General features: G+C 30.4%; 4 protein-coding genes across 6 annotated transcripts in view; 1 reads left to right on the top strand and 3 right to left on the bottom strand.

The window, feature by feature from the left end:
* The window catches only part of LOC135952119 (serine-rich adhesin for platelets), a 322,223-nt gene that overhangs the window by 267,659 nt on the left and 29,139 nt on the right, over positions 1 to 25,425 (top strand). The gene's annotated exons all lie outside the window — the stretch shown is intronic.
* Positions 11,396 to 13,235, bottom strand: LOC135950471 (uncharacterized). The gene is made up of 3 exons (XM_065500010.1): positions 12,991 to 13,235; positions 11,860 to 12,268; positions 11,396 to 11,784 (listed from the first exon to the last, which is right to left on the bottom strand). The coding sequence occupies exons 1-3, from the start codon at positions 13,233 to 13,235 to the stop codon at positions 11,515 to 11,517; spliced, it is 924 nt and encodes a 307-aa protein (XP_065356082.1). The 3' UTR covers positions 11,396 to 11,514.
* Positions 16,796 to 18,495, bottom strand: LOC135950470 (uncharacterized). The gene is made up of 5 exons (XM_065500009.1): positions 18,392 to 18,495; positions 17,879 to 18,203; positions 17,731 to 17,807; positions 17,243 to 17,651; positions 16,796 to 17,191 (listed from the first exon to the last, which is right to left on the bottom strand). Exons 1-5 carry the CDS (start codon positions 18,493 to 18,495, stop codon positions 17,003 to 17,005), a joined length of 1,104 nt encoding a protein of 367 aa, XP_065356081.1. The 3' UTR covers positions 16,796 to 17,002.
* On the bottom strand, positions 21,836 to 23,528 carry LOC135951085 (uncharacterized). The gene is made up of 5 exons (XM_065500664.1): positions 23,384 to 23,528; positions 22,896 to 23,211; positions 22,757 to 22,833; positions 22,282 to 22,690; positions 21,836 to 22,230 (listed from the first exon to the last, which is right to left on the bottom strand). The coding sequence occupies exons 1-5, from the start codon at positions 23,446 to 23,448 to the stop codon at positions 21,958 to 21,960; spliced, it is 1,140 nt and encodes a 379-aa protein (XP_065356736.1). The 5' UTR covers positions 23,449 to 23,528; the 3' UTR covers positions 21,836 to 21,957.

Here is a 25,425-nt window from a genome sequence, read left to right as displayed (position 1 = left end):
TATTTACATGTATTTTGTTATAAATTTCTTGATTTTAAAGAAGGTTTTTATTTTATTTTGTTTCCATTTCTGCTCTTTTGACTACAACTTGAAAAACTGATTATAACCCTTGAAAATATGCTGCAAAAAAGAAAAACATTGAAATGAAGATATTTCAAACCTACTAGGGTTAGACTGAGTTAAATACAAACAGACACTTAGACAAAAGGACAGGGAGACAGACAAACAGTCAACTGGACATATGAATAGAGATAGACAGTATGAACAACAGTTAAGACAACAATGGCATAGAGCTGAATGTGTTCTTAAACTAAAAGAAAGAAATCTAAAACAAAAACAAACAAAAGGATATAAGGACTACAACAAAAAGACATTAGACAAACAATATCATGTTAATGTCTTTTTATACATTCATTCCTTCTAAATCCAAATGAAAATAAAAATAATATAAAATGAAGACGATATTTAAAGAATTGAAATGTTTATACAAATAAACATCTAATCATTTCTAAGTAAATGTTTGGAGAATAATACAGGAGGGGCATAGTATCCTTAGAGAAATAAGTATTCTATTTTTTTAAGAAAAATATGATTTATAATATGCTAATATTTCAGAAATCATAATGACCTTAGAGTCTGTTTCAGCAACTGTACAGAATGTTTTGTCATTACTAGAAAATTTAAAGCTTTTTTATTTGCAGGAAAAAATTTTTAAAATATTTTTGCTATAGGAGCTATGTCTAATTATAGACCGATAATCATACAAATATGTGGCAAGATTTTTGTATTTTTATACCCTCCACCACCATAAGTGGTGAATGAGGGTATATATAAGTTTGTCATTCCGTGTGTAACATTGAGAAATATTCATCTGAGACCTAACAAAGTATATATATTATTGATCCTTATGAAATTCTAAGTCGATTGAGCCATGTCCGTCTGTCTGTCCGTCTGTGTAAAACACGCTCACGTCCAAAATACGCAAACAAACTTAGTAGAGTAGCAAGAAAAATGTTTATTATTGTCCTAAGCAGTTTGGTATTGGTACAGTGGAACCAAAGTTATGAATTCAAATGTGGGACAACCTCAACAAAAAAATTGATAATTTTCACATATTTTTGGTAATTTTTGTAAATATATTGCAGCTAATATCATAAAATTTTGCACTTGTTACTTTTATGATCAAAGGAGTAACTCTGCTGAAAATTATAAGTCAAATCGGTCCATGATTTCTCCTAGCCGCCATACAAATTTCTTCCCGAAATATGGGTCTATGGTCTATAAATGCCTACACACGCAGAGAAAAAATATAGTTGGGCATGGTTACTGTAACCATTTCAATATTGTTACAAGTTTTTTAACTATATTATAGTCACAGTAACCATTTACATGATTGTGGTAACAATAATATGGTTAATTTACGATTCACATGATTGTATCAACCATATGTATGCTTACTGTAATCAAATATATGTTTGTGACAACCATTCATATGATGAAGGACTTATCATATTATGTTGCTCTCGGCTTAAGGCTTATCATAATCTGAGAACAACATATTATGATAAAATTATTCATCATAAATATGGTTGTCACAAACATATACTTGTTTACTGTAACCATATACATATATGGTTGATACAATCATGTAAATCATAAATTAACCATATTATGGTTACCACAATCATGTAAATAGTTACCGTGACTATAATATTGTTAAAAATCTTGTAACACTATTTAAATGGTTACAGTAACCATGCCCAATTATATTTTTTCTATGCGTGCAGAATAGGAATATCCATAGAAAATTCAGCAAAAATAAGTTTCTTGGTAAAAAAAATTATATTACAAAATTTTTCGTGGATCGGCCCATATTTGACCATAGCCCCTATATATACCAAAATCGCTGTACCTAATTCTATGAAGATCGGCAGATAATTGGTTATAGCTTCCATATAAGGACCACTTCCGAAAAACACAATAACCTACATAAATATCTAAAAATATCAATTTGTATCCAGTAATCATACTTCTGGATTTTGTGAATATCGGTCCATATTTAACCATAGCTCCCATATAAGGTCCACTCCCGAAAATCACTCAAATCCTCATAAATTTTTTACAAATATAGTTATCAGGTTGAAATTCGAAACAAATTTGTTCAATATATACAAAAGTCGATGTACCAAATCGATTATGATGATAGGCCCATAATTGATCAAAGCCTCCACATAAGAACCATTTCAGGAAAACACATTAAACTGCACAAATATCCAAAAAAAATCTATACTGAACCAAAATTTTACACCGATCAGTAATTTGTATCCAAGATTTTTTAAATATTGGTCCATAATTCGGCATAGCTCCCATATAAGGTCCACTCTTATTAATAGCGTTGTTTATATGAAATTCTACTAAATTAGCCTTCAAATACTTAGGACCATAATAGGTCATAGCATCCATATATTAAACCAAAATAGTACACAGATCAGTAATTTGGATTCCAAAATCATAATGCTGAATTTTGTGAATATTGGTCCATAATTGGCCACAGCTCTCATATAAATACATAAAAATCACGCAAAAATATTTTATGACAATCGAATCATAATAGGTCATAGCTCCCACATAAGTCACACAACCAAATATTTTGAAATTTGTCTAAGGCCCTAATTTTGTAAATCACGTCACCAAAGTGATATTTATATGGAAAGCAAAAACAAAATTTTAAAAATTTGTTTTTGTTTTATATACAAAATTTTCAAATTATGAAAGGCAAATCAACACTTGAATTTTGGTGCGTTTGTTCTGTTAAGAATTTGTATATAAAACAAAAACAAATTTTTAGAATTTTTGAAATTTTGTTTTTGCTTTCCATATAAATATCACTTTGTGAAGTGATTTACAAAATTAGGGCCTAAATATATTTGTATACCCTTTTTTATACTCTGTTTCTTCATTTGAGGTTAAAAGGGAAAAATTTTGATCCAAACGTATTAACTAATTATTAATGTGCTGTTTTTCTATAGCGAAGGAGTGATTTGAGTGGACGTTTTACATGTATTTTGTTTTTGTTACAATAACAAAACACATGTTAAATTTCCACTCAAAGTACTCGTTCGCTATAGAAAAACAGCACATAAGTATATGCGTTTAAATTTTTAAATTTCTTACCTTCTAATAGGAATTTCAGTTATAAATTGCTGAATTAGATAAAAATTTTTGTACATTTGAAATAAAATATCTTCTGCGTAAACTAGTCTTTCTAACAATTGTTATATTATTTCAGTTGTTATACAATCATATTTAGGTGGAGGGTATTTAAGATTCGGCACGGCCGAATATAGTACTCTTACTTGTTTTTCTCCATTACCCTCCTTGGGAACATTTGGCTTCCACAAAGCATTTCCATCTTATACGGATTGCTTGCAGTTGTTTCTCGCGTATTTCCCATGTAGATTTATTTTTTTTCGTAATCGCTTTGGAATACCTGTTAAAAGTAGCTCTTTTAACTCCTAAATATACACAAACAATTTCATATACATATATCAGAAAGTCCGATGCGATGTCCGTCCGTCCGTCCATGTAAACCTTGTAATCAAACTACAGGTCGCAATTTGAAAGATACAAGCTCTTCTATTACCCCAAAGACGAAGCCTATTGAATTTGGTTATAATCGGTCCATTATTTTTCTTAGCCCCCATACGATTGCTCTATCTGAAAATAGTTAAGCTCTCATAAATACCTTATTTATATAGAAATCTAAATCAAACTCTGCAAAAATAAGTCTTATATAAGTCAAACTCGCCTCACCAAATTTTGTGATGATCGGTTAACAATTAGTCATAGCTACCATATAGGCCCACTTCCGAAAATTACTTTAACCAGCATAAATCTCTTAAAAATATTGGTATTCTAATAAAACTCAACACAAATAATTTATATATATACAAAAGTCATGCCACTAAATTTTACAACGATCGGTCCATAATTAGTCATGGCTCCCATATAATGCCCACTTCCGAAAATCATTTTAATGAGTGAAGATTTCTTAAAAATTTTGGTATTCTAATAAAATTCAACACAAATAGGTTTCATACATACATAAGTCATGCTACCTAATTTTATTGCGTTTGGTCCATAATTAGATTGGTGTAGGGTATTATATGGTCGGGCTTAACCGACTATACTTTCTTACTTGTTTTTGCCTTGTATCAGTTTCGTTAATTGGTTGTTGTTTCAACTAAGTAGATGATTGGTCTGCTGTAGCTGGTCTAGGATAATGGGGCTGCCATCTGTCGTTGCCAAAAACAACGCCAACATATTTGATGTAGTGGTGGGGAACTTTGCTAATTCTTTTATTCCTGCCTTTTTCCCATGGGGTGGCGGGCTGCCTAACCTTTAACATGATGTTATCCTCTTTTCCAGGGGGTGGGGTGGTCAGTATGTTTCTTGGATGGATCGTTTAGAGGAGTTTTTAAAAACTTGAAAACCAAGATGAACATTTTTCGTCATCTTCCAGGGATCGAACCTGGCGTGCTTGGTTTTGTAAGCAAGCACTTTAACCACATTGTATGTATGTAAGTTATTTGTCTTGAATTTTATTAGGATACGAATATTTTAAAGAGATTACTCCTTGTTAAAGTGATTTTCAGAAGTGGTCGTTATATGGGAGCTATAGTCAGTTAAGGATGGATTTGAACAAAATGTTTAAATGTGTTTTATTTTTATAAAAAAATTATTTGTAGCGAAATTTGTACGGATACATATATAAATCACACACTTGTAATGAATAAAGAGCTTTTAGGCCCCTTGTGACCTTTATCGACTCAGAAAGCATCTCTATTTTAGAATCATAACAGCACAACCTCGCAATAGCCTATCTACTACGGTGGTAAAGTGTATAATAAGCATCTGAAGATTTGTGTTAAAAAAGTGAAACCATTCACAGGATCAGTTCTGTTTAGGTTCTCTCTCCTCATAATACCATACATTGATACAATTTCGATTTTCACAATTACGGGACTAGTTAAATTACAACAATTGATAAAAACTTCCAACAGGGAAGTTCCTAATAGAGGCCAACTTATTAAATACATACTTTGATAATAATGAAAAATATGTACCGTAAAATAACTACCATATGACTCTGCTCATCTTTTGATGCCAAGAACGAATCAAGCCAATTTCATATACTTACTCTGTTCTGAAGTGAACCGTATCCCAGAGAGAGCGTTCTGCATCGGATAGCCCAAGAACTGGACTATAAGGCCTGAACAGTTTTTTCCATTATTTTCTTTTACAACTTTCAAGCAGCATTTCAGACACACAAAATCGCCATTCAATATGGTACGCAATTTCCCTGCTTTTGGGTGAATCCTGCTGCTTGTAAACATTTTGAAATTGCTGCTTGAGTAGTTCCAATCATTTTGCAAGCTCTTGTTGCCTTCAAACTTTAATGGCGATACTTGTCTTCCATGTCAAAATCATTACTTCTGAACCGCACAAATCATCTCTCGCAAATTAAAACCGATAGAACACATTCACCATAAGCTTTGGTGAACAATCGGTGGGCTTCAGCGGCACTTTTTTTCAAATTAAAGATGTATAGGAAAACTTCGCGCATGTGACGCTTTGTTGGCACAAAATTCGACATTATTTCCCAATCACTTTCAAACGCACACCTTCCCCATAAACCACTATCCTTATCTTTGTACTACCATGTATTAAAGTTAAACAACGAAAGTATTGTTGTTCAACTTAAAGGACAATGCCAGGATAAACTCATGCTATTTTTGAGTTGGCCTAAACAATATAAAAAGCAGTCGTCGTCGTCGTCGTCGTCGTTGTCGTCTAAAAATAAAACTCAACCATTTAGAAAGCAGAGAGAAAATAGAATGAACAGCACTAAAAGTAACAGCAGCAAAAATAACAACAGTAAAAACCACTGAAAACAATAATAAAAATGAACACAAAGTGTACAAAAAATTATGACAGAGATGTTAATAGATGAGAACTGAATTGTTCAAATACATATTACAATATGGCCAATATAAGGTGACTAAAAAATTTTATTTGCAATAAACCATGGATTTTTATGCTCCTCTAGAACGCTGAACATTCCTGAATGATTTCAACGGTATAATTTCGGTGGAATTTTCATCTGAACGGATGTGTAAATAAACTAACTTTACGCTTCTGGGGCATTGAGAATCCAGGTATGATTTATGTATCTATGTAAACTTCTTTTATTATTGAATATTTGAAATAAAGTATTATATGACTCTCAACTACTACTGTCTATTTTCAAGCCACAAATACAGCAGGGGAAAACCAAGATACTTCTGTTTTTCATTGTTATACCAGGGACTTTTCAACCCATGTACATCAAGTAGAATATTTGGCGACAGAGAAAATTTGTGAAGTATTTTTAGAAACCACTTGTAAGTTATGATTTTTGTTAAGCTAAAGTGGTAACAGATGATTATTTGTGATTGTTTTTTGTGTTTTTGAGTATCTGAGGCTTAACATACAAATCCTTGTACAGGATCCCAGCAGTTAAGCAAGTAGTTAATGTATCCCTTATGGCTGACTCCAATTTAAATATTTTGGGTTGAACTGTCAATTGGTTACTTTGTACATTCCATGTAATCTCTAATTCTACATTCGAGACCGCATTTTGCAGTTGAAGGGGCAACAAAAGTTTAGTTGCCACAACCGAAATTCTTCTTTATCAACTGACTTTCTGTTAATAGAAACGAATAATACTATGTGTGCAACCGAATCATTCGATTGGCAACAAATTCGGTTGCTACTACGAATCTGTTTTCTCTGCCAACAACTCAACAAAACAAAAAATACAAAATGTTTAATGATTACATTTTTATTGCCAAAGGCCTAAATTAAATGTCATAATGTTTTCGTAGTGTTTAACACAAATTTAAGCAGCTTAATCGTTTGTGCACAGTCTTTATAGTCAGAGTCAGTCTTCCTTTCACCTTCCCATCTGCTCCAGCTATTTAGGTGCGTGTTTGTTATTGGCTTATTTTTTTTATTTCGTTGGATGATTAGTCTTTATCGAGTGTTTGTTGAAGTAGAATGTAAATACATACATTTAATGTTCAAAAGGATTTCAAAAATGACACACAGATAAAGATAACAACATTACAGTTAATTTACTTAGTTTTTGACTTTTATGTTGGCTGATTAACTCTTATGGTTTTGGGGAAGCGGAATTTTATCGGCTTAATCTGTTTGGAATGTTTTTCGATAAAAAAAAAAAATTTGTTTCTTATAACGTTAACAATATTATGGCGTATGACTTAGTAAGAGGAAAAAAATAAGTGTTGTCGAGTTTAAGTTTTGAATTTTGACCACATGGGCCCCAAATGTAGAACACCTCGTGTATGTTCAATTTTTAAAACGATGCTATTTCGTCGTCAGTGTTTCGATATCAAAAAAATTACATATCGTCACCTTAAATGCAAACGGACGTAACTACTTTTTTTAATTTTTTACAGGAGAAGTAAAAAACGTTATAAAATCAATAATAATAAAGTATTCTTGAAAATTTTTTGCGTTTGAATTTCTTTAATAAAGTTATCATTTTTGATCACTTTCATGATCATGTAGTTTAATAAAAATAATCACAATCAATCAAAAACTTGACATATAGAATGTCCTCGTCGGTCAAGCCCGACCATATAATACCCTACACTATGTAAATGAGCGAAAACATTTTTCTTTTAAAATACAATTAATTTATATTCGTGAGCGATTTTCGGAAGTGGACCTTATATGGGGGCTATGATCAATTATGGACCGATCACCATGAAATTAGGTAGTGTGATTTATGTCTATATGAAAGTTATTTATGTTGAATTTTGTGTGTATACCAACATTTTTAAGCGAATTATGCCCGTTAAAGTGATTTTCGGTAGCGGGTCTATATGGGAGCTATGACTTATTATGGAGCGATCATAACAAAATTTGGTGACATGAATTTTGTATATATAAAACTTATTTGGAGCGCAATTTGTGGAGATACATTTATAAATTAAACATTTATGACCGATAAAGTCCAATTTCGGGAGGACCTTTGTATGGGGGCTAGGTGAAATAATGGACCGATTTCAGCCATTTTCAATAGGCTTGGTCCTTGGGCAGAAAAAATAATATCTACCAAATTTGATCGAAATATCTTCAAAATTGCGACCTGTACTTTGCGCACAAGGTTTACATGGACAGACAACCAGCCAGACGGACGGACGGACATCGTGTAATCGACTCAGAAAGGGATTTTAAGTCGATCGGTATACTTTAAGATGGGTGTTAGACTAATATTTTTGGGCGTTACAAACATCTGCACAAACGCATAATACCCTCCTCACTATGGTGGTGTAGGGTATAAAAATAGAGGGAAATAAATCTATAACTTCTAAACCCTTAGTCCGATTTGAATGAAATTTGACATTCGCAAATAAGAAGTGTTGCTGAGTTTAAGTTTTGAATTTTTACCGCGTGGGCCCAAAAAAAGGTAGACATGTTATATATCAATGGATAGGGGATTCATGAAATACTTTTTTGAAAAATATGCAAAAAAAAAATGCTTTTTATTGAGTTTTTGCAAAGATACAAATATTTCAAATTGCAATAAAATTCTTATTTGTAAATATTTTTTAATGAAATTTTACAGTTACTACATATCGATGGCTTAATATAAAAAAGGCGTAACTCGATTTTTTGTCACTTTATAGTAGAAGGAAAAAACTTAATAAAATCCATAAAATTTTAGACACAAAAAAGTTTTAATGCTATTTTTAATAAGAAGAAACATCACATTTTATTTCCCATTTAAAATTTTTTATTTTTTTATTTCAATGAAGTTATTTAATTTAGACTTTTTACATTGATACTTTTGAAAAAAAAATTAGTTACGCCTTTTTTATATTAAGCCATCGATATATAGATTTTTCTATTGAAAATGGAAAAATAAAAACAAATTTTTTAGTTTTTTTTTTGCTATAATATCCATACCAGGGACGAGGTTATCGGAAACCTTTACATAATAATAAAGAATATATTTGGCCATCTAAAATGGATTACTATATTTTGATAACGACTATGCAATTTTAGAATTTTTGCCCTAAAGTTGAATTTTTTTTACATAAAAAAATTGGAGTTTTTTGAATGGATCTGGTCCCCTCGATATCATCAATTTTCATAGTTGTTTTCATTTAAAATATTTAATGTAAAGCTAGCTTTTCAAAATCTATATAAAAATGGCGAAAAATTGCCTTTTTAAAATTTTCAAATTCAAATGCATATAACTTTGGAGTGAGTCAAGATTTTTAAACTATTCTTTTTTTGGTTTGATATATACATTGAATTTTTTAAAGTTTTTTGCGATTTTGAGCTTGGAGATGAACTTTGCCTCAGAGAGTAAATCAAAATTCCGAACAGTTTGCAAGATATGAGCCTGAGAAAATGATTACTTTTTTGAAAAAATTACACCAAGGCTCCAAATCTTTGGGGCCCATAAAAAAAGTACATAACTTTGGGCAAAACTGGAAGATACGGGTATTTTTTTTTTGGTCTATTATCACGTAGTGGTGTCCGCATATGGTTATATTTCCATGACTCAAAAAATTACACACCATGTAATTAATACACTCGCTGAAAAATATGTAAAGGTTGAAAGCTTACAGATGGGTGAATACTAGGGTATTCATTCGACTAATGATCGTTCGATTAATCGAATAATTTCTTACGAATAATTATTCGAACAATTTAAAAATGGCCATTTTCGAATAACGAATAATTCGAACAATTTTATGTAGAATAATCGAATAAATGTTCATATATATTTAAATTTATTAAATTGCTTAAAATTTTTCATAATTCCAAATTTAAATAAGTAATAATGACTCACAAAAATTGTATTGTTTCTGAAATTCGACAAATAACTAAAGACAAAGGGACATTCGGTCACTGTAGATGAGTGTTCCGATAGCTCCTTCTATAAATATATAAATATTACTGCAAGAAGTTACAATTCTAAAAACAAATCTTTCAAAATGTTTAACTTAGAACTTGAACCAATGAAAATAAAAGGTACGGAATAAAATATTTGTTATTTAGCTGGCGAAATATTAGAAGAATTGCAATTAATAATCAAAATTTTAAATTAGATTCAAGTGGAGTTGAATGTGATGGCGAATGTGATTTTGAAAGGGTCGTCGAAAGTGATATTGAGGATGACATTATAATGATTACATTGAAATAGATGAAGGCCATGATCTTAAAATATATGTATATAAGTGATGTTATTAACCGCATACGTAAGTTTTGCAAAATATTTAATAAATCGAATGATAAACACAAATATTGCAAACTAACGTTTTGTTGCAAGAAAAGCAAGGAGTTCGTCTTATACATGATGTTAAACATCGTTGGACATCTTTGTCTAACATGGTAATAAACTTTTTGCGTATTTGTAAATGCGTCAATCATGCACTGCTTGAATTCAAATTAGTCACGTTCACTGACAATGATATCAAACTTTGGACAGATTCCTTTTATTGTGTAATTCCCCAAGATCACTTTATTAAGCAAAGATTCGGCAACGTTGATAGAGCTTGATGTATAATACAATTTGTTATAAATAATTTAGAAATAGTGAATAATTAATTTACTAAAGAATTAGTTACTCAATTTAAAATCGGAATTAATGAACGACATAAAAAAGTTCTTAATACGTTTATATTGCATTTGAATTCAGGATCATGCCAAAACGGAAACTAAAGGGTTTGCTAGTCAATTGTTTTGTAGATTGTTCGGGAGTTATTCTGATCAGAATATTTCTGCTGAAATTTAATGATGGACTTTGTTTTCGAATGTTTTTTAACATTATCAATACTTAAATTGTTAACTTTAACGTTATTTTTTTGTTTTTCTTTAACAATAAAATATTAAAAAACCGACATCAAGAATTCATTCTTTAATGTTCTAAAAAAAATTTAATTATTCGAACAATTCGACTAATTTTAAACGTGTGATCGAATTATTCGAACAAAATAAAATCTCTTATTCGAATTATTCGTTTTATTCGAACAAGAGAAAAATCGATTAATTCAAATACCCTAGTGAATACTAAAAGCAGAGCAAAATATAAAAAAAAACGAAAATCCGTTGTTTTCTTAGCTTTCAAAAAGACCAACAAAAATTGGAAGGATTCTGAAATTTAAGATTTATTTAATGCGACAACAAATTGACCATTTCTCTCATATGGTGTGAACTTTAAGGATTTTGGGAAAAAACTAAATTTTTGGCATCAATTTGAGAAATATAACATTATTTTAAACTATAGCTTCGTTATAATAAAACAAATTCAGAATATTAACCATTTAGTACTGATTTTAAGTTAAGGTTTTATTGCTAATGAGGTTTAAAAGTCTATAAAAAGAAAGAATAATTAAATTTTTTATAAATGAATAAGAGTGGGGAAAATCACTGCTAATCTTCAGCATTATAATCATCGCTATTATCATTATAATTATACTCAGTTAATGGTACGTGATTTAATATAAATGATGTTTCAGCCGGAATCGATTGCATATCATTTTCTGGAAAGCCATCTAAATGTTTTGAAGATTTAACATCTTCAACGTTACAGCAAAATATAGTGCCCATTATTCTATAACGAAAAGTAGAGCTAACTTCTTTTAACCAAGGAATTTCCTGACATTTGTCCGGGCAAAATACAATTTCCTCTGCTGAGTATAACTGAAAGAAAATTTTGGGAAATGATTTCGCACTCAGAGTCCCTCCCATTCATTGGAACTGTTAAAAATGACTTACCTCTTGAAATGGCGAATTGATGCCAATAATGACAATCCCATTCGAGCTATTGTCTCTGGCCTGTATATAATTCCAAACATACAATGGTATTTTCCGCTCCATTTCATAACTCACTTCCTTCAACGTATAATTCGTTTGACAATCTTCAATAATGGGTACCTTTATGGCACCAGATACACCTGCTAAAATGTCGTAGGTTTGATTTTCACTCTCGACATGTTGCTCGAGAGCTGTTACATAATTTTTCCAATTGTGAAGACGTAAATTTGGCCACCACACAGACTCAATTAGAGGTAACAAATGCAGATTTAATGATGAATAGAGTTTTGAATGCATTATTACCAAATCGTGTTCATACTTTGAAAGAGCTATCCACTTCTCAAGCTGTTCGTTATCGAAATCCGTAATGCTAAAACAGTTAAAAGTTAACAATATTCATTGAAACGTATGAAATACATATGTGTATTTTATAGAAGAAACTCGATTACCTAGTTCGGCCAAATGTTTCCATTACGTGCTTTATTTCCAAACCTGGAGTATAGAAATTCCCGAAAACAGATGGCTGTTGAAATTAAAAACAACAAACTTTCTAAACAATTTAAGAATAACTTAGTTGATTTGAACATAAGTATTTACCGCATATTCAGAATGTTTAGGGGCCAATGTGTAGTACAGTGATGAAAATGTCTGCTTATAGGTGTTATAGCAAATGCCAGCCAAATAGTTATGATCTAAGTGCTTAGCTCCTGTTAAAATATATGAAGTCAGATTGGTTGGACACCATGTGAATTGTTTTGTTGATTCATATAATTTCCACTTCATTGTTGAGCATTCTAAAGAAATTTTAGAAGAATCATTATCGTTGTAGTGATAGACATCTCTTTCAGGCGTCTTTATCCGGATACTATCATCCTGACATATGAAGTAAAGTTTATTTGATGTTTGATATCTTTCAGGTCTATTAAGAAAAAACCAAAAAAAATTTCAATTAATTAGGCAGAGATTTACCAATTCTGTTCAAGGAATTTAAATGATGTACAAACTATTTATAACCGTTATTGAGTTGAACTCATAGCTTTATTTTTAAACGACCTACTGTTTATGGTAGCAAATAAAAAAGTATTTACTTACAGTTGAAATTTAAGGTCACACTGTGCTTGTATTACTTGATTTTCATGGAACTCCACATAATCCACATTTTCAAAACTAATTGTTGGTTTAGCATTCAATTCCATTTTACGTGAACCAACAATTCTATACAAATTTGGTTTAGTCGCATTATTTGGCAAATGTATTTCGCAACCACCTTGTATGGATGTTATTGAGCCAAATATAATTAATATATTTAAGCAAAGAAATCTAACTTTTCCAAACATTTTACGTGTTGAAACTTGCGAATGCAGTGATAGACTGAAATTATGTTTTCTTAAATACAGCTTTCGCTTAAGGGATTTAGTTTGAGTTGGTACTGATTATTTTAATTTCTTATCTTTTAGCAAAGAAATAATAATAACAATTCGGCAGTGCCGAATACAATACGGAAGTCGACTTTATATGGGAGCTATGACCAATTATGGATTGATCTTGATAAAATTACGATTCTTGTGTACATTAAGGTTAATTGTGTTGAATTTTAATCTGATAACGATATGTGTAAGTGATTTATGCGTATTTAAGTGATTTTCAGATGTGGTGCCATGGTCAAATATGAACTGATTAAAAACAAGTAAGAGAGGTATATTCGGCTGTTCCGAATCTTATATACCCTTCACCAAATTATACTTTAAAATAAATTTTTTTAAATATTTTTAGGTAAACAAAATTTAATTTTTTTTTATTGTTTTTCAAAATTGTTTTTTAATTTTTTTTAAAAAAAGTTTTTTTCAAATTTTTTAAAAAATTTTTTTTTTGGAAAAAATATTTGAGAAAAAAAAATTCGGGTCAAAAAATTTTTTTCCCGATTTTGACCCATTATAGGTCCAACTTACTATAGCCTTATCTACATCGTTGCAATGGACTTTGAAATATCTATCATCAGATATCCATATTGTCTATATTAATGACTTAGTAATCCATATATAGATCAAAAATAGGTCAAAAGTCGAGGTTGTCCCGGTTTTTTGTTCATATCTCCGTTATTTATGGACGGATTTTGCTGATTTTAAATAGTAAACTTCTCGAAAGCATGTCTGACAGAATTATTGAAAATTTGGATCCCGAAGATATCTGGGGTCTTCAGAAAATTGATTTCAACTAACAGACGGACGAACATGGCTTAATCGCAAGGATTCGTGTCTTTCCCATATATCCTGAAAATTAAAAATACTAACAAATTTAAAAAAAAAATAATAAATCAAAATTTTGCACAATATTTTTCTGGAAAATTTTTAACGTTTTGAACAAATTTGGATGAATTCGGAGCAAAAACTACAAGATCAAAAATGTCCTTTTTCAAAAATTTACAAAAACTTAAATTTTCATAACGTAGTTTTGACCCATGTCTATATATAGAGCTAATACTTGTTACACCTATAACTTGTTAACTGTTTGTGCATCAGATATTTTTTGTGCTACTTTAGCTATAGCATCGACTGAAGTTGATGCAACAAGTTCATCGACTCACCTTCTTTTCGATGCTTCTTCATAACTGAATTTGGGTCGACCTTTGCAATTGTTTGTACTTGGAAATTATTGACTTGCAAATTATCGTAAGCGACATTTTCTAAATTATTTTTATTGATAAAATTAAAATTTTATGGACCGACTGATGTTTTAGCATTCTCAGAATATCAAAAATGTTTACATTTTATAGTAAACGAATTTTATCGTAAGCGACACATAGTGGTATAGAAAAAATAAGGAAATAAATCTGTAACTTCTTAATGGTTATATTGGTTTGATTGAAATTTCACATGCGCAAAGAAGAAGTGCTGTCGAGTTTAAGTTCTGAATGTGGACCTCATGGGCCCACCAGGGGCCAGCCAAGGGTACTCAAAGTATGACATCTCGGGTATGTTACATTTTTAAAACGATCCTTTTTCTTCGTTTGTGTTCCGATTTCAAAAAAAAATACTACTATAAAAAAGACCTAGTAGTAGCTATCAATTACCTCTAATAGCTTACGAGATATTCGCATTTGAAAATTAAATTTTCAATATTTTTACCCAACCTACTCCAGTTTTTTGATAACAGCATATCCAAATATTTTCCGATTTTCTCCAGTTTTTCTTCATTGGACTAACAACATATGTATGTGTCAAATAGAAAAAGAAATGTTTAAAAATAATGACTAAGTCCAAAGTTATATGCATTTGAATTTAAAAAGCCGATTTTTCGAAAAAAGAACTGTTTTTCTTTTTAAGTTATCACAAACAATTTCTAAGAGGATATATAAGAAATTTATACTTTATGAAAGCTAAGTTTTCATAAAATACTTTAAATGAAATAACAATAAAAAATTGTTGTTACCGAGGGGACCAGGTCCATTCAAAAAACAATTATTTTTTATGTAAAATTAAAATTTAGGGCAAAAATTCTCAAATCACATATTCGATATAAAAATATAGTAACCGATTTTAGATGGCCCAATATGCTTTTAATTATTTTGTAAAGGATTTCGATAACTCTGGTGTGGATATTATAGCCAAAAAACTAAAAGTTTCCATTTTTGGGATTTTTCAACACTTTTTTGGGAATGGCGGGATTGCTGATAATAAATTTCAAAATTCGTTTTTCTTTGTCCATTTTGAATAGAAAATTTTGCATAACTGTGAAATTTCATTAAAAACTATTCATAAATAACAATTTTATTTCAATTCGAAAAATTTGTATCTATGCAAAAATTCAATAAAAACATTTTTTGTCATATTTTTTAATAAAGTATTCCATGAATTTTTAATTGTCAAAAGTTATAAATATTTTTGAAAAATAGACAAATAGCTTGAACGAAATTATATTATATCGCATCATAACATTTTTAATTCTATGTATAAATTCAAAATAATCGAAAAAACCTTCTCCTGTAAAATTTGTGTTTTGTCGCTTAAGATAATTTGGCGCTAAGGGCTCGATATGATCAATATTTGTAAACAATACCAGAGTTTTTTATCGACCGTTAGAAAAAAATATTAAACTTTAATATCATAACCAAATGTAGAAATTCACTATGTTGCATACAAAACTATAACTTTGAGCCGCTATAACTTCAAAACTACTAAACAGTTTTCATTAAAATTTTGATCATAATATATTTGAAGTATTTTCTGTTTAAATATTAAAAAAAAATAATTAAATTCCTACATAAGTTTTAAACATTTTTGGCCAAGCTCAAAACACTGTGCGACGTAGCGGTCCAATAAATGTATGTGTCTACAAAAATGAGTTTTTAATGTATTCTTAACAATTATTACAAATGAAAATAGAACTTGTGTCAGATTACATTATTTCATTTAATTTAAAAATTTTATAAGTTCGAATAAAACCCCAGATAAGACATAATGTCAACCAAAAACATAAACTTTATCAGTAAATTCTACAATGAATTAAAAAAATCTGTTTTCCTTTCCTTGTTAAGCAGTGTTAAATATTGAAAATAGGTAAAAAAAAATTGTATTTTTATTTTGCCATTCCGTTAATAACATATCGAAATATTGATCGTAGAACGAAACATTTTTTAAGCACCCAAAATGTATATCTAAGACGATTTCGATATGTCCGTCCATCTGCCTGTTAAAGTCACGATAGGGCCTAGACGACTTAGTAGGTGAAAATTTCCCGAAAATACTGCTAGTTTCAAAGTCAAAACCATTTTAGAACAAAATGCCCGTCAGAGGTTTAAAATCACTTAAAATACAAAGTCCCAAAAACCCGAAATTGTCCACAAAGAGTGGGTTTGCACAGCCGAATATAGCTTAGTTATAATAAAACAAGTTCAGAATACTAACCACTTAGTGGTGATTTGATGTTACGTATTTTATTGTTAATGAGGGTTATAAGTTAACAGAAAGAAATGTTGTATGGAATTTTTAATTACTAAAACTTTGATAAAGGGTATGTGAAATCAATGCTCCTCTTCAGCATTATATTCATCGTTATTATTAGCTTCAGTTATTTGTGCGTGATTTAATATAAATGATGTTGTTGTTTAAGCCGGAATCGATTGCATATCATTTTGTGGAAAGCCATCTAAATGTTTCGAAGATTTAACATCTTCAACGTCACAGCAAAATACAGTGCCCATTACTCCATAACGAAAAGTAGAGCTAACTTTTTTCAACCACGGAATTTCCTGACATTTGTCCGGGCAAAATACTATTTCCTCTTCTGAGTAAAACTGAAAGAAAATTTTGAGTCCCATTCTTTGGAGCTGTTTAAAATTACTTACGTCATGAAATGGTGAATTGATGCCAATAATGACAAGTCCATTCGAGCTATTGTCTCTGGCCTGTAAATAATTCCAAACATACAATGGTATTTTCCGCACCTCTTCATAAGTCACTTCCTTCAACGTATAATTCGTTTGACAATCTTCAATAATGGGTACCTTTATGGCACCAGATACACCTGCTAAAATATCGTAGGTTTGATTTTCAGTCTCGACGTGTTGCTCGAGAGCTGTTACATAATTTTTCCAATTGTAAAGATGTAAATTTGGCCACCACACAGACTCAATTAGAGGTAACAAATGCAGATTTAATGATGAATATAGTTTTGAATGCATTATTACCGAATCGTGTCCATACGTTGAAAGACCTATCCACTTCTCATGCTGTTCGTTATCGAAATCCGTAATGCTAAAACAATTAAAAGTTAACAATATTCATTGAAACGTATGAAATACATATGTGTATTTTATAGAAGAAACTCGATTACCTATTTCGGCCAAATGCTTCCTCTACGTGATCTATTTCCAAACCAGGAGTATAGAAATTCCCGAAAACAGATGACTGCTGAAATTAAAAACAAAAAACTTTCCAAACAATTTAATAACTACATACTTAGTTGATTTGAACATATTTACCGCATATTCGGAATGCTTAGGTGCCAATGTGTAGTACACTGATGAAAATGACTGCCTATAGGTGTCATAACAAATGCCAGCCAAATAGTTATGATCTAAGTGCTTAGCTCCTGTTAAAATATATGAAGTCACATTGGTTGGACACCATGTGAATTGTTTTATTGATTCATATAATTTCCACTTCATTGGTGAGCATTCTAAAGAAATTGTAGAAGATTCATAATCTTTTATGAAGTTATAAGTTGCTCTTTTAGAAGTCTTTATACTGATATCATCATTCTGACATTTGATGTAAAGTTTTGTTGATGTTTGATATCTTTCAGGTCTATTAGGAAAAACCCAAAAATTTTTAAATTAATTAGGCAGAGATTTAGCACTTCTGTTCAAGGAATTTAAATGATGTAGAAACTATTTTGAGTCTAGCAACTTATAACCGTTATTGAATTGAACACAGCTTTATTTTTTAAACGACCTATACTGTTCATGGTAGCAAATATACAAGTATTTACTTACCGTTCAAATTTAACATCACACTGTGCTTCTATTACTTGATTTTCATAGAACTTCACATGATTCGCATATTCCGAATTAGGAGTTGGTTTAGTATTCAATTCCATTTTATGTGAACCAACAATTCTATACAATTTTGGTGTATTCGCATTATTTGGCAAATATATTCGGCAACTACCATTTATGGATGTTATTGAGCCAAATATAATTAATATATTTAAGCAAAGAAATCTAAATTTTTTAATCATTTTACTTGTTGAAACTTGCGAAAGCAGTGACAGACTGAAATTATGTTTTCTTAAATACAGCTTTCGCTTAAGGGATTTAGTTTGAGTAGGTACTGATTATTTTAATTTCTTATCTTTTAGCAAAGAAATAATAATAACAATTCGGCAGTGCCGAATACAATACGAAAGTCGACTTTATATAGGAGCTATGACCAATTTTGGATTGATCTTGATAAAATTACGATTCTTATGTACATAAAGGTTAATTGTGTTGAATTTTAATCTGATAACGATATGTGTAAGTGATTTATGCGTATTTAAGTGATTTTCAGATGTGGGGCCATGGTCAAATATGAACTGATTAAAAAAAATATAATTTTGTTGTTTCTTTTTATGTGAAAATTACTTTTTCTGAATTTTTTACGGATACTGCTAATCGTTAGGTATTTATATACATCTAGCATAATATTATCCGCTACTTCGTTAGCATATATTTTGATATTAAAATAAATGTAAATCAATGTATAATTAAACAAGTAAGAAAGTATGATCGGTCAAGCCCGACCCTATAATACCCTACACTAAGTAAAAGAGCAAAAACATTTTTCTTTTAAAATTTCAATAATTTAGATTTTTGAGTGATTTTCGGAAGTGGGTCTTATATGGGGGCTATGACCAATTATGGACCGAACACCATGAAATTAGGTCTTGTTATTTGTGTCTATATGAAAGTTTACTATGTTGAATTTTGTGAGTATGCCAACATTTTTAAGCGATTTATGCACGTTAAAGTGATTTTCGGAAGCGGGTCTATATGGGAGCTACGACTAATTATGGACCGATCGTAACAAAATTTGGTGACATGAATTTTGTATATATAAAACTTATTTGGAGCGTAATTTGTGGAGATACATTTATAAATTAAACATTTATGATCGATAAAGTCCAATTTCGGAAGGACATTTGTATGGGGGCTAGGGGAAATAATGGACCGATTTCAGCCATTTTCAATAGGCTTGGTCCTTGGGCCGAAAAAATAATATGTACCAAATTTGATCGAAATATCTTCAAAATTGCGACCTGTACTCTGCGCACAAGGTTTACCAGCCAGCCGACCAGACGGACGGAGTACGAGAATATGAGAACAGAACTGTAGGTACTTTTTCGTTCTTCTAATGGTACTTTTGGAATTTTCTTTAAAAACTAAGCATATGTATATGGTTCTGAGTGAGTGAATATTAAATGCAGAGACTTTATCGCAGTTTTTCTTTATTAGAATAGTACTTTATGCATTTTGTTCACTAATGATACTAGAAATAGAAATAAAGCTTATATGGATCCGAATGTGTGGAAATCCATAAGTGGGATTTATTTTAATGGTATACATATTGTGAATTTGCTATAATAATGGACCTAGAAACATGAAATTATTCGTATATGGTCCTATGTAAGTGAAAACTCAGGCGTATACTTCATGGTACTTTTTCTTTATTCGAAGGTTACTTTTTTTGAATTTTCTATAACAATTGACTTAGAAATACGAAATTAAGCATATGTCCTAAGTGAGTGAGAATTCTAGGGGTACATTTTTTTGTACTTTTTCTTTATTCAAATGGTACCTTTTGTAATTTCTTTACCACTTATGGGACTATTTCTTTATTCTAATGGTACTTTTTGAATTTTCTATAATAATAGACCTAGAAACATGTAATTAAGCGTATATGGGATCATAAGTGAGTGAGAATTGAAGGTGGAGACTTTATGGTACTTTTTCTTTATTCGAATGGTACTTTTTGTAATTTCTTCACCAATGAACCTAGAATCATAAAATAAAGCTTATATGGACCCGAGTGAGTGGGAATCCATAAGTGGTTGATTTTTGGTACTTTTTCTATTTATAATGGTTCTTTTTGAATTTTCTCTAATAATGAATATAGAAATATGAAATTAAGAGTATAAAGGCCTAAGTGAGTGAACATTCAAGGGGATATTTTATGGGACTTTTTCTTATTCTAATGGTACTTTTTTGAATTTTCTATAATATGTAATAGAATTAGATATGAATATGAAATTAAGCATATATGGTGCAGAGTGATTGAAAGTATGACTTTTTTTGTAATGATAGTTTTTGTATTTTCATCAACAACGTACCCAAAAACACATATTCCTAACTCTAATTTCACTCAGATACATATCAGCTAACTTTAATGTAGATAAGTTAAATAGTTTAAAATATTTAAAAAAAAACCATTAGGACAAAAGTACCAATTTTCCTTTTCCTTTTTGAACACACACCTAAAGTTTGAAATTAAAAAATACACCAATTTGCTAAAAAAAAAAAATGTGCAACAGACAAGTCTCAAACGACTAAAATCTGTGTTAATGTGCTCAAGAAAAAATATGTTTTGAAAAAAGTACCAAACTGTTTACCCGGATTTGGCTCAATATACTCATTGACACCCGAGTTCCAAGTGACACTGTGTTAGTTGATTTTTGTATGAATCCATGAACCAATGTTAAAATTTTTATCAAAATTGTCTTAATAATTTCAAATAAAATGTATTTTCCCGTTTTTGCGTAAAATTTTATTCAAATAAATTTCTGTATCGTTGTGTCTATGTTAAATTATAGTAAAACATATTTTATGAAAAAAGTACCAAAAATTAACACAATTTTAATCCCTTAATTTCCAAAAAGTACGAAATTTGTATTTTTTTTTTTATTTGTTTTTGTAGGTTAAGAATACATTTTTAAATTTGTTTCTATGTTTATTAGTTTAACCTTCGATTTACCAATAATTATGATCTACAATGTATTAAAAAATAATAAAATTCTATTCTTTCCTTGTTAAGTAGTGTTAAATATTGAAAATCGCTAAAAAAATAGTATTTTTATTTTGCCATTCCGTTAATAACATATCGAAATATTGATCGTAGAACGAAACATTTTTAAGCACCCAAAATGTATATCTAAGACGATTTCGATATGTCTGTCCAGCTGCCTGTTAAAGTCACGATAGGGCCTAGACGACTTAGTAGGTGAAAATTTCCCGAAAATACTGCTTGTTGATTAGAAAGTTTCAAAGTCAAAACCATTTTAGAACAAAATTCCCGTCAGAGGTTTAAAAACAATTAAAATACAAAGTCCTAAAAACCCGAAATTGTCCACAAATTGTGGGCACAGCCGAATATAGCTTAGTTATAATAAAACAAGTTCAGAATACTAACCATTTAGTGGTGATTTGATGTTACATTTTTATTGTTAATGAGGGTTATAAGTTAACATAAAGAAAGATTGTATGGAGCTTTTAATTACTAAAACTTTGATAAAGGGTATGTGAAATCAATGCTCCTCTTCAGCATTATATTCATCGTTATTATTAGCTTCAGTTATTGGTGCGTGATTTAATATAAATGATGTTGTTGTTTCAGCCGGAATCGATTGCATATCATTTTGTGGAAAGCCATCTAAATGTTTCGAAGATTTAACATCTTCAACGTCACAGCAAAATACAATGCCCATTATTCCATAACGAAAAGTAGAGCTAACTTTTTTTAACCAAGGAATTTCCTGACATTTGTCCCGGCAAAATACTATTTCCTCTTCTGAGTAAAACTAAAAGAAAATTTAGAGTCCCATTCATTGGAAATGTTCATAATTACTTACCTCATTAAATGGTGAATTGAAACCAATAATGACAATCTCATTGGAGCTATTGTCTCTGGCCTGTAAATAATTCCAAACATACAATGGTATTTTCTGCTCCGTTCCATAAACTACCTCCTTTAAAGTATAATTCGTTTCACAATCGTCTATAATGGGTATCTTTGTGGCACCAGATACACCTGCTAAAATGTCGTAGGTTTGATTTTCACTCTCGACATGTTGCTCGAGAGCTGTTGCATAATTTTTCCAATTGTAAAGACGTAAATTTTGCCACCATGCAAACTCAATTGGAGATAAAAACTGCAAATTAAATGTTGGAAAGGGTTTTGGATGCTGCATTACCGTGCTGTATTCATAATTTGAATTAGTTATCCACTTCTTAAGCTGTTCGTTATTGAAATCCTTAATGCTAAAACAATTAAAAGTTAACAATATTCAATGAAATGTGTGTATTTTACAGAAGAAATTCGATTACCTATTTTCATCAAATGTATCCCTTATATCCTGTATTTCCAAACTAGGAGTATAGAAATTCCCCAAAACAGATGGGTGCTGAAATTAACAAAACTTTCAAAACAATTTAACAATTACTTAGTTGATTTGAATCTATTTACCGCATATTCAGAATTTTTAGGTGCCAATGTGTAGTACGCTGAAGAAAAGGACCGTTTGTCGATGTCATAACAGATTCCAGCCAAGTAGTCATGACTTAAGTTCGAGTCTCGCTTATGTTTGGCTAAAATATATGAAGTCGCATTGGCTGGACACCATGTAAATTTATTGGATGTTTCATACATGTTCCTATCTAATGATGAACATGTTAAAGAAATTTCAGAATAATTAATTTCGGAACTGATTTTATCCGACTTCACGTACAGATCATTATTACATCTGATATACAGTTTCTTTGTTGTTTTGAATCTTCTTGGTCTATTAAAAAGAATAGTATGGTTTAATTTATTTTTAAACATATGATAAACATTACGAATTTAATTAAATTTTCAAAATTGGACTACTTATTATAGCAAGTCTCACAGTAATCCGACCAGAACTCTTTGAAAATTCCCCATAAAAAAATAAAAATTGACATACATTTACTTACCGTTCGAATTTTGTGTCACATTCTACCTCAATTTTTTGATTTTCATATAAATACATATCACGCATTAGTGAATTGGGATGTATTTTTAATTTGTGTGAACCCACAATTTTATAAATTGTTGGGTTTAGCGGTTTAAACGGAAAATCTAATTTGCAATAGCCTTGAATAGGTGTTATGAAATGAAATATAATTAATAAAATGCCATTTAGGCAAAGCAGCTTAATTTTCCCAAACATTTTACGTATTACAACTTTCGAGTGGAACTGACAACTGAAATTATTTTTGAAATTATTTAAATACAACTTTCGCTTAAGGAATTTTGTTTGAGTACTGATTATTTTAAGTTCTTATCAGTTTAAATATATAATAATTATAATAAAATATCAATTAGAGTACAGTATTCGGCTGTGCCGAATTTTAAATACCCTTCATCTAGCAAGTTGGGAATTATTTGTGTCAAATTTCAACTTGATTCGGAAGTATACTTTATATGGGGGATATGGTCAAATATGGTCACATCCACAAACGAATTTATTCTTGTGATTTCTTTTTGCACGAAACTTATTTTTGCTGAATTTTATCATATTTTGGAAAGAATTTGTATGGGGGATAAAACAAATCTTGGACCGATTCTTACCACTTTCAACAAAGTTAGTCTTTTTGTCATAAAAATAACGAATGTAAATTTTGATGGTATTATCTGCCATATAACTTCTAATAAGGTTTTTTAAATTTTTTTAAATTTCATTCGTCGCATATATTTATAAAAGTGTAGTGTCACCCGGGTGGGTATTGGTAAACCATGTACATAAAAAACCTTTGGTAAAGCGAAGGTTAAAGGCAGTGTCTATCCGCCGAATGCTTAGCTAATACAACAACTATTGTAGTAATACAGTAAAGCTGATTTTTTTTGATTCACAAACCTTTGTTATAACGCAGTGAACAATTGTAAATCGATCGTAGCAAAGAATTCTACCTATAATTCTATAATACAGTTTTTTCAAGGTATTATTGTGAATTGATCTTAGTAAATTCACACACCTCTGTGATAATACTGTGTAACACACACTGCAGCATTAATGTTGCAAGAACAAAAATAAAAGAATAACATGTAACAGAGCTATATTCGGCTGTGCCGAATCTTATATACCCTTCACCAAAGTATACCTTAATATAAATAATAAATACAAGACCTACAGTGATGAAGGTTTGTGCAAAACACTTCATATATATAATACATACAAATTATGAACGCATGTGTTTGATTTGTAATTCTCATTTCATTCCATGTTGTAGAATGTTGTTGTTGGGTGTTTGTGATGTTTACGTATGATAGAGTTGCTCATATGAGAACTCATAAACAACTCTCTCTATTTTGTTAGAGAATAAGATTTACAAAGAAACAAAATAGAATTGGTGAATATACTCAATGTGTATAACACATCTACATACATATATACACACAACTAAACTTTTATTTTTCTTTTTTTTATGCTATTATATATGTACATGATTTCATGAAACATTAACAAAATACATGGGTTTTTGGGTTTTTTGTGGACCAATTTTCTCGATTTTAAATAGCAACCGAGCCAGAGATTTTGATGTATCAATCATGTTTGTAAGTTATTTAGGGGATTTGGAAAGTTGATTTCAACATACAGACGGACAGACGGACATGGCTATATCGACTCCGCTATCTATAACGATCCAGAATATATACATATACTTTATGGGGTCGCAAATGAAAAATGTAGAAATTACAAACGGAATGACAAACTTATATATATGTACCTTTGCCACTCATGGCGAAGGGTATAAAAATGGAAATATATCACCTTAAAAATGCTCGTTTCTCCAAAAAAAAAACAATATTTCACCGATTAAATATCCAATAATCCGGTTAATTATTTCGATGCTCTGTATAGAACAAAGTTTGAAGATTTGTGTTCTGAAAAAATAACGCAACTCCTCCACTCTTGTCGTTTCTAGTGTTTGATACTCTTTATTTAACATTTATTACGGCATTGTATATCGTATTA

The sequence above is a fragment of the Calliphora vicina genome, chromosome 2 (assembly GCF_958450345.1).
Source record: "Calliphora vicina chromosome 2, idCalVici1.1, whole genome shotgun sequence".
NCBI lineage: Eukaryota > Metazoa > Arthropoda > Insecta > Diptera > Calliphoridae > Calliphora > Calliphora vicina.
Note: the sequence above shows the minus strand (reverse complement) of the source record. Positions and strands in the feature narration are given on the sequence as shown.

What these genes read in the sequence shown, in the direction of transcription:
- LOC135950471 (XM_065500010.1), bottom strand. Translation starts at nt 13,235, where the DNA reads ATGTTTGGAAAAGTTAGATTTCTTTGCTTAAATATATTAATTATATTT. An exon ending in TGTGACCTTAAATTTCAACT is followed by an intron (nt 12,269 to 12,990) that starts GTAAGTAAATAC and finishes TAACTGTTTTAG; the next exon opens with CATTACGGATTTCGATAACG. An exon ending in TCAATTCGCCATTTCAAGAG is followed by an intron (nt 11,785 to 11,859) that starts GTAAGTCATTTT and finishes ATTTTCTTTCAG; the next exon opens with TTATACTCAGCAGAGGAAAT.
- LOC135950470 (XM_065500009.1), bottom strand. Translation starts at nt 18,495, where the DNA reads ATGGAATTGAATACTAAACCAACTCCTAATTCGGAATATGCGAATCAT. An exon ending in TGTGATGTTAAATTTGAACG is followed by an intron (nt 18,204 to 18,391) that starts GTAAGTAAATAC and finishes TTTTCCTAATAG; the next exon opens with ACCTGAAAGATATCAAACAT. An exon ending in TCAATTCACCATTTCATGAC is followed by an intron (nt 17,192 to 17,242) that starts GTAAGTAATTTT and finishes ATTTTCTTTCAG; the next exon opens with TTTTACTCAGAAGAGGAAAT.
- LOC135951085 (XM_065500664.1), bottom strand. Translation starts at nt 23,448, where the DNA reads ATGCGTGATATGTATTTATATGAAAATCAAAAAATTGAGGTAGAATGT. An exon ending in TGTGACACAAAATTCGAACG is followed by an intron (nt 23,212 to 23,383) that starts GTAAGTAAATGT and finishes TCTTTTTAATAG; the next exon opens with ACCAAGAAGATTCAAAACAA. An exon ending in GATACATTTGATGAAAATAG is followed by an intron (nt 22,691 to 22,756) that starts GTAATCGAATTT and finishes TAATTGTTTTAG; the next exon opens with CATTAAGGATTTCAATAACG.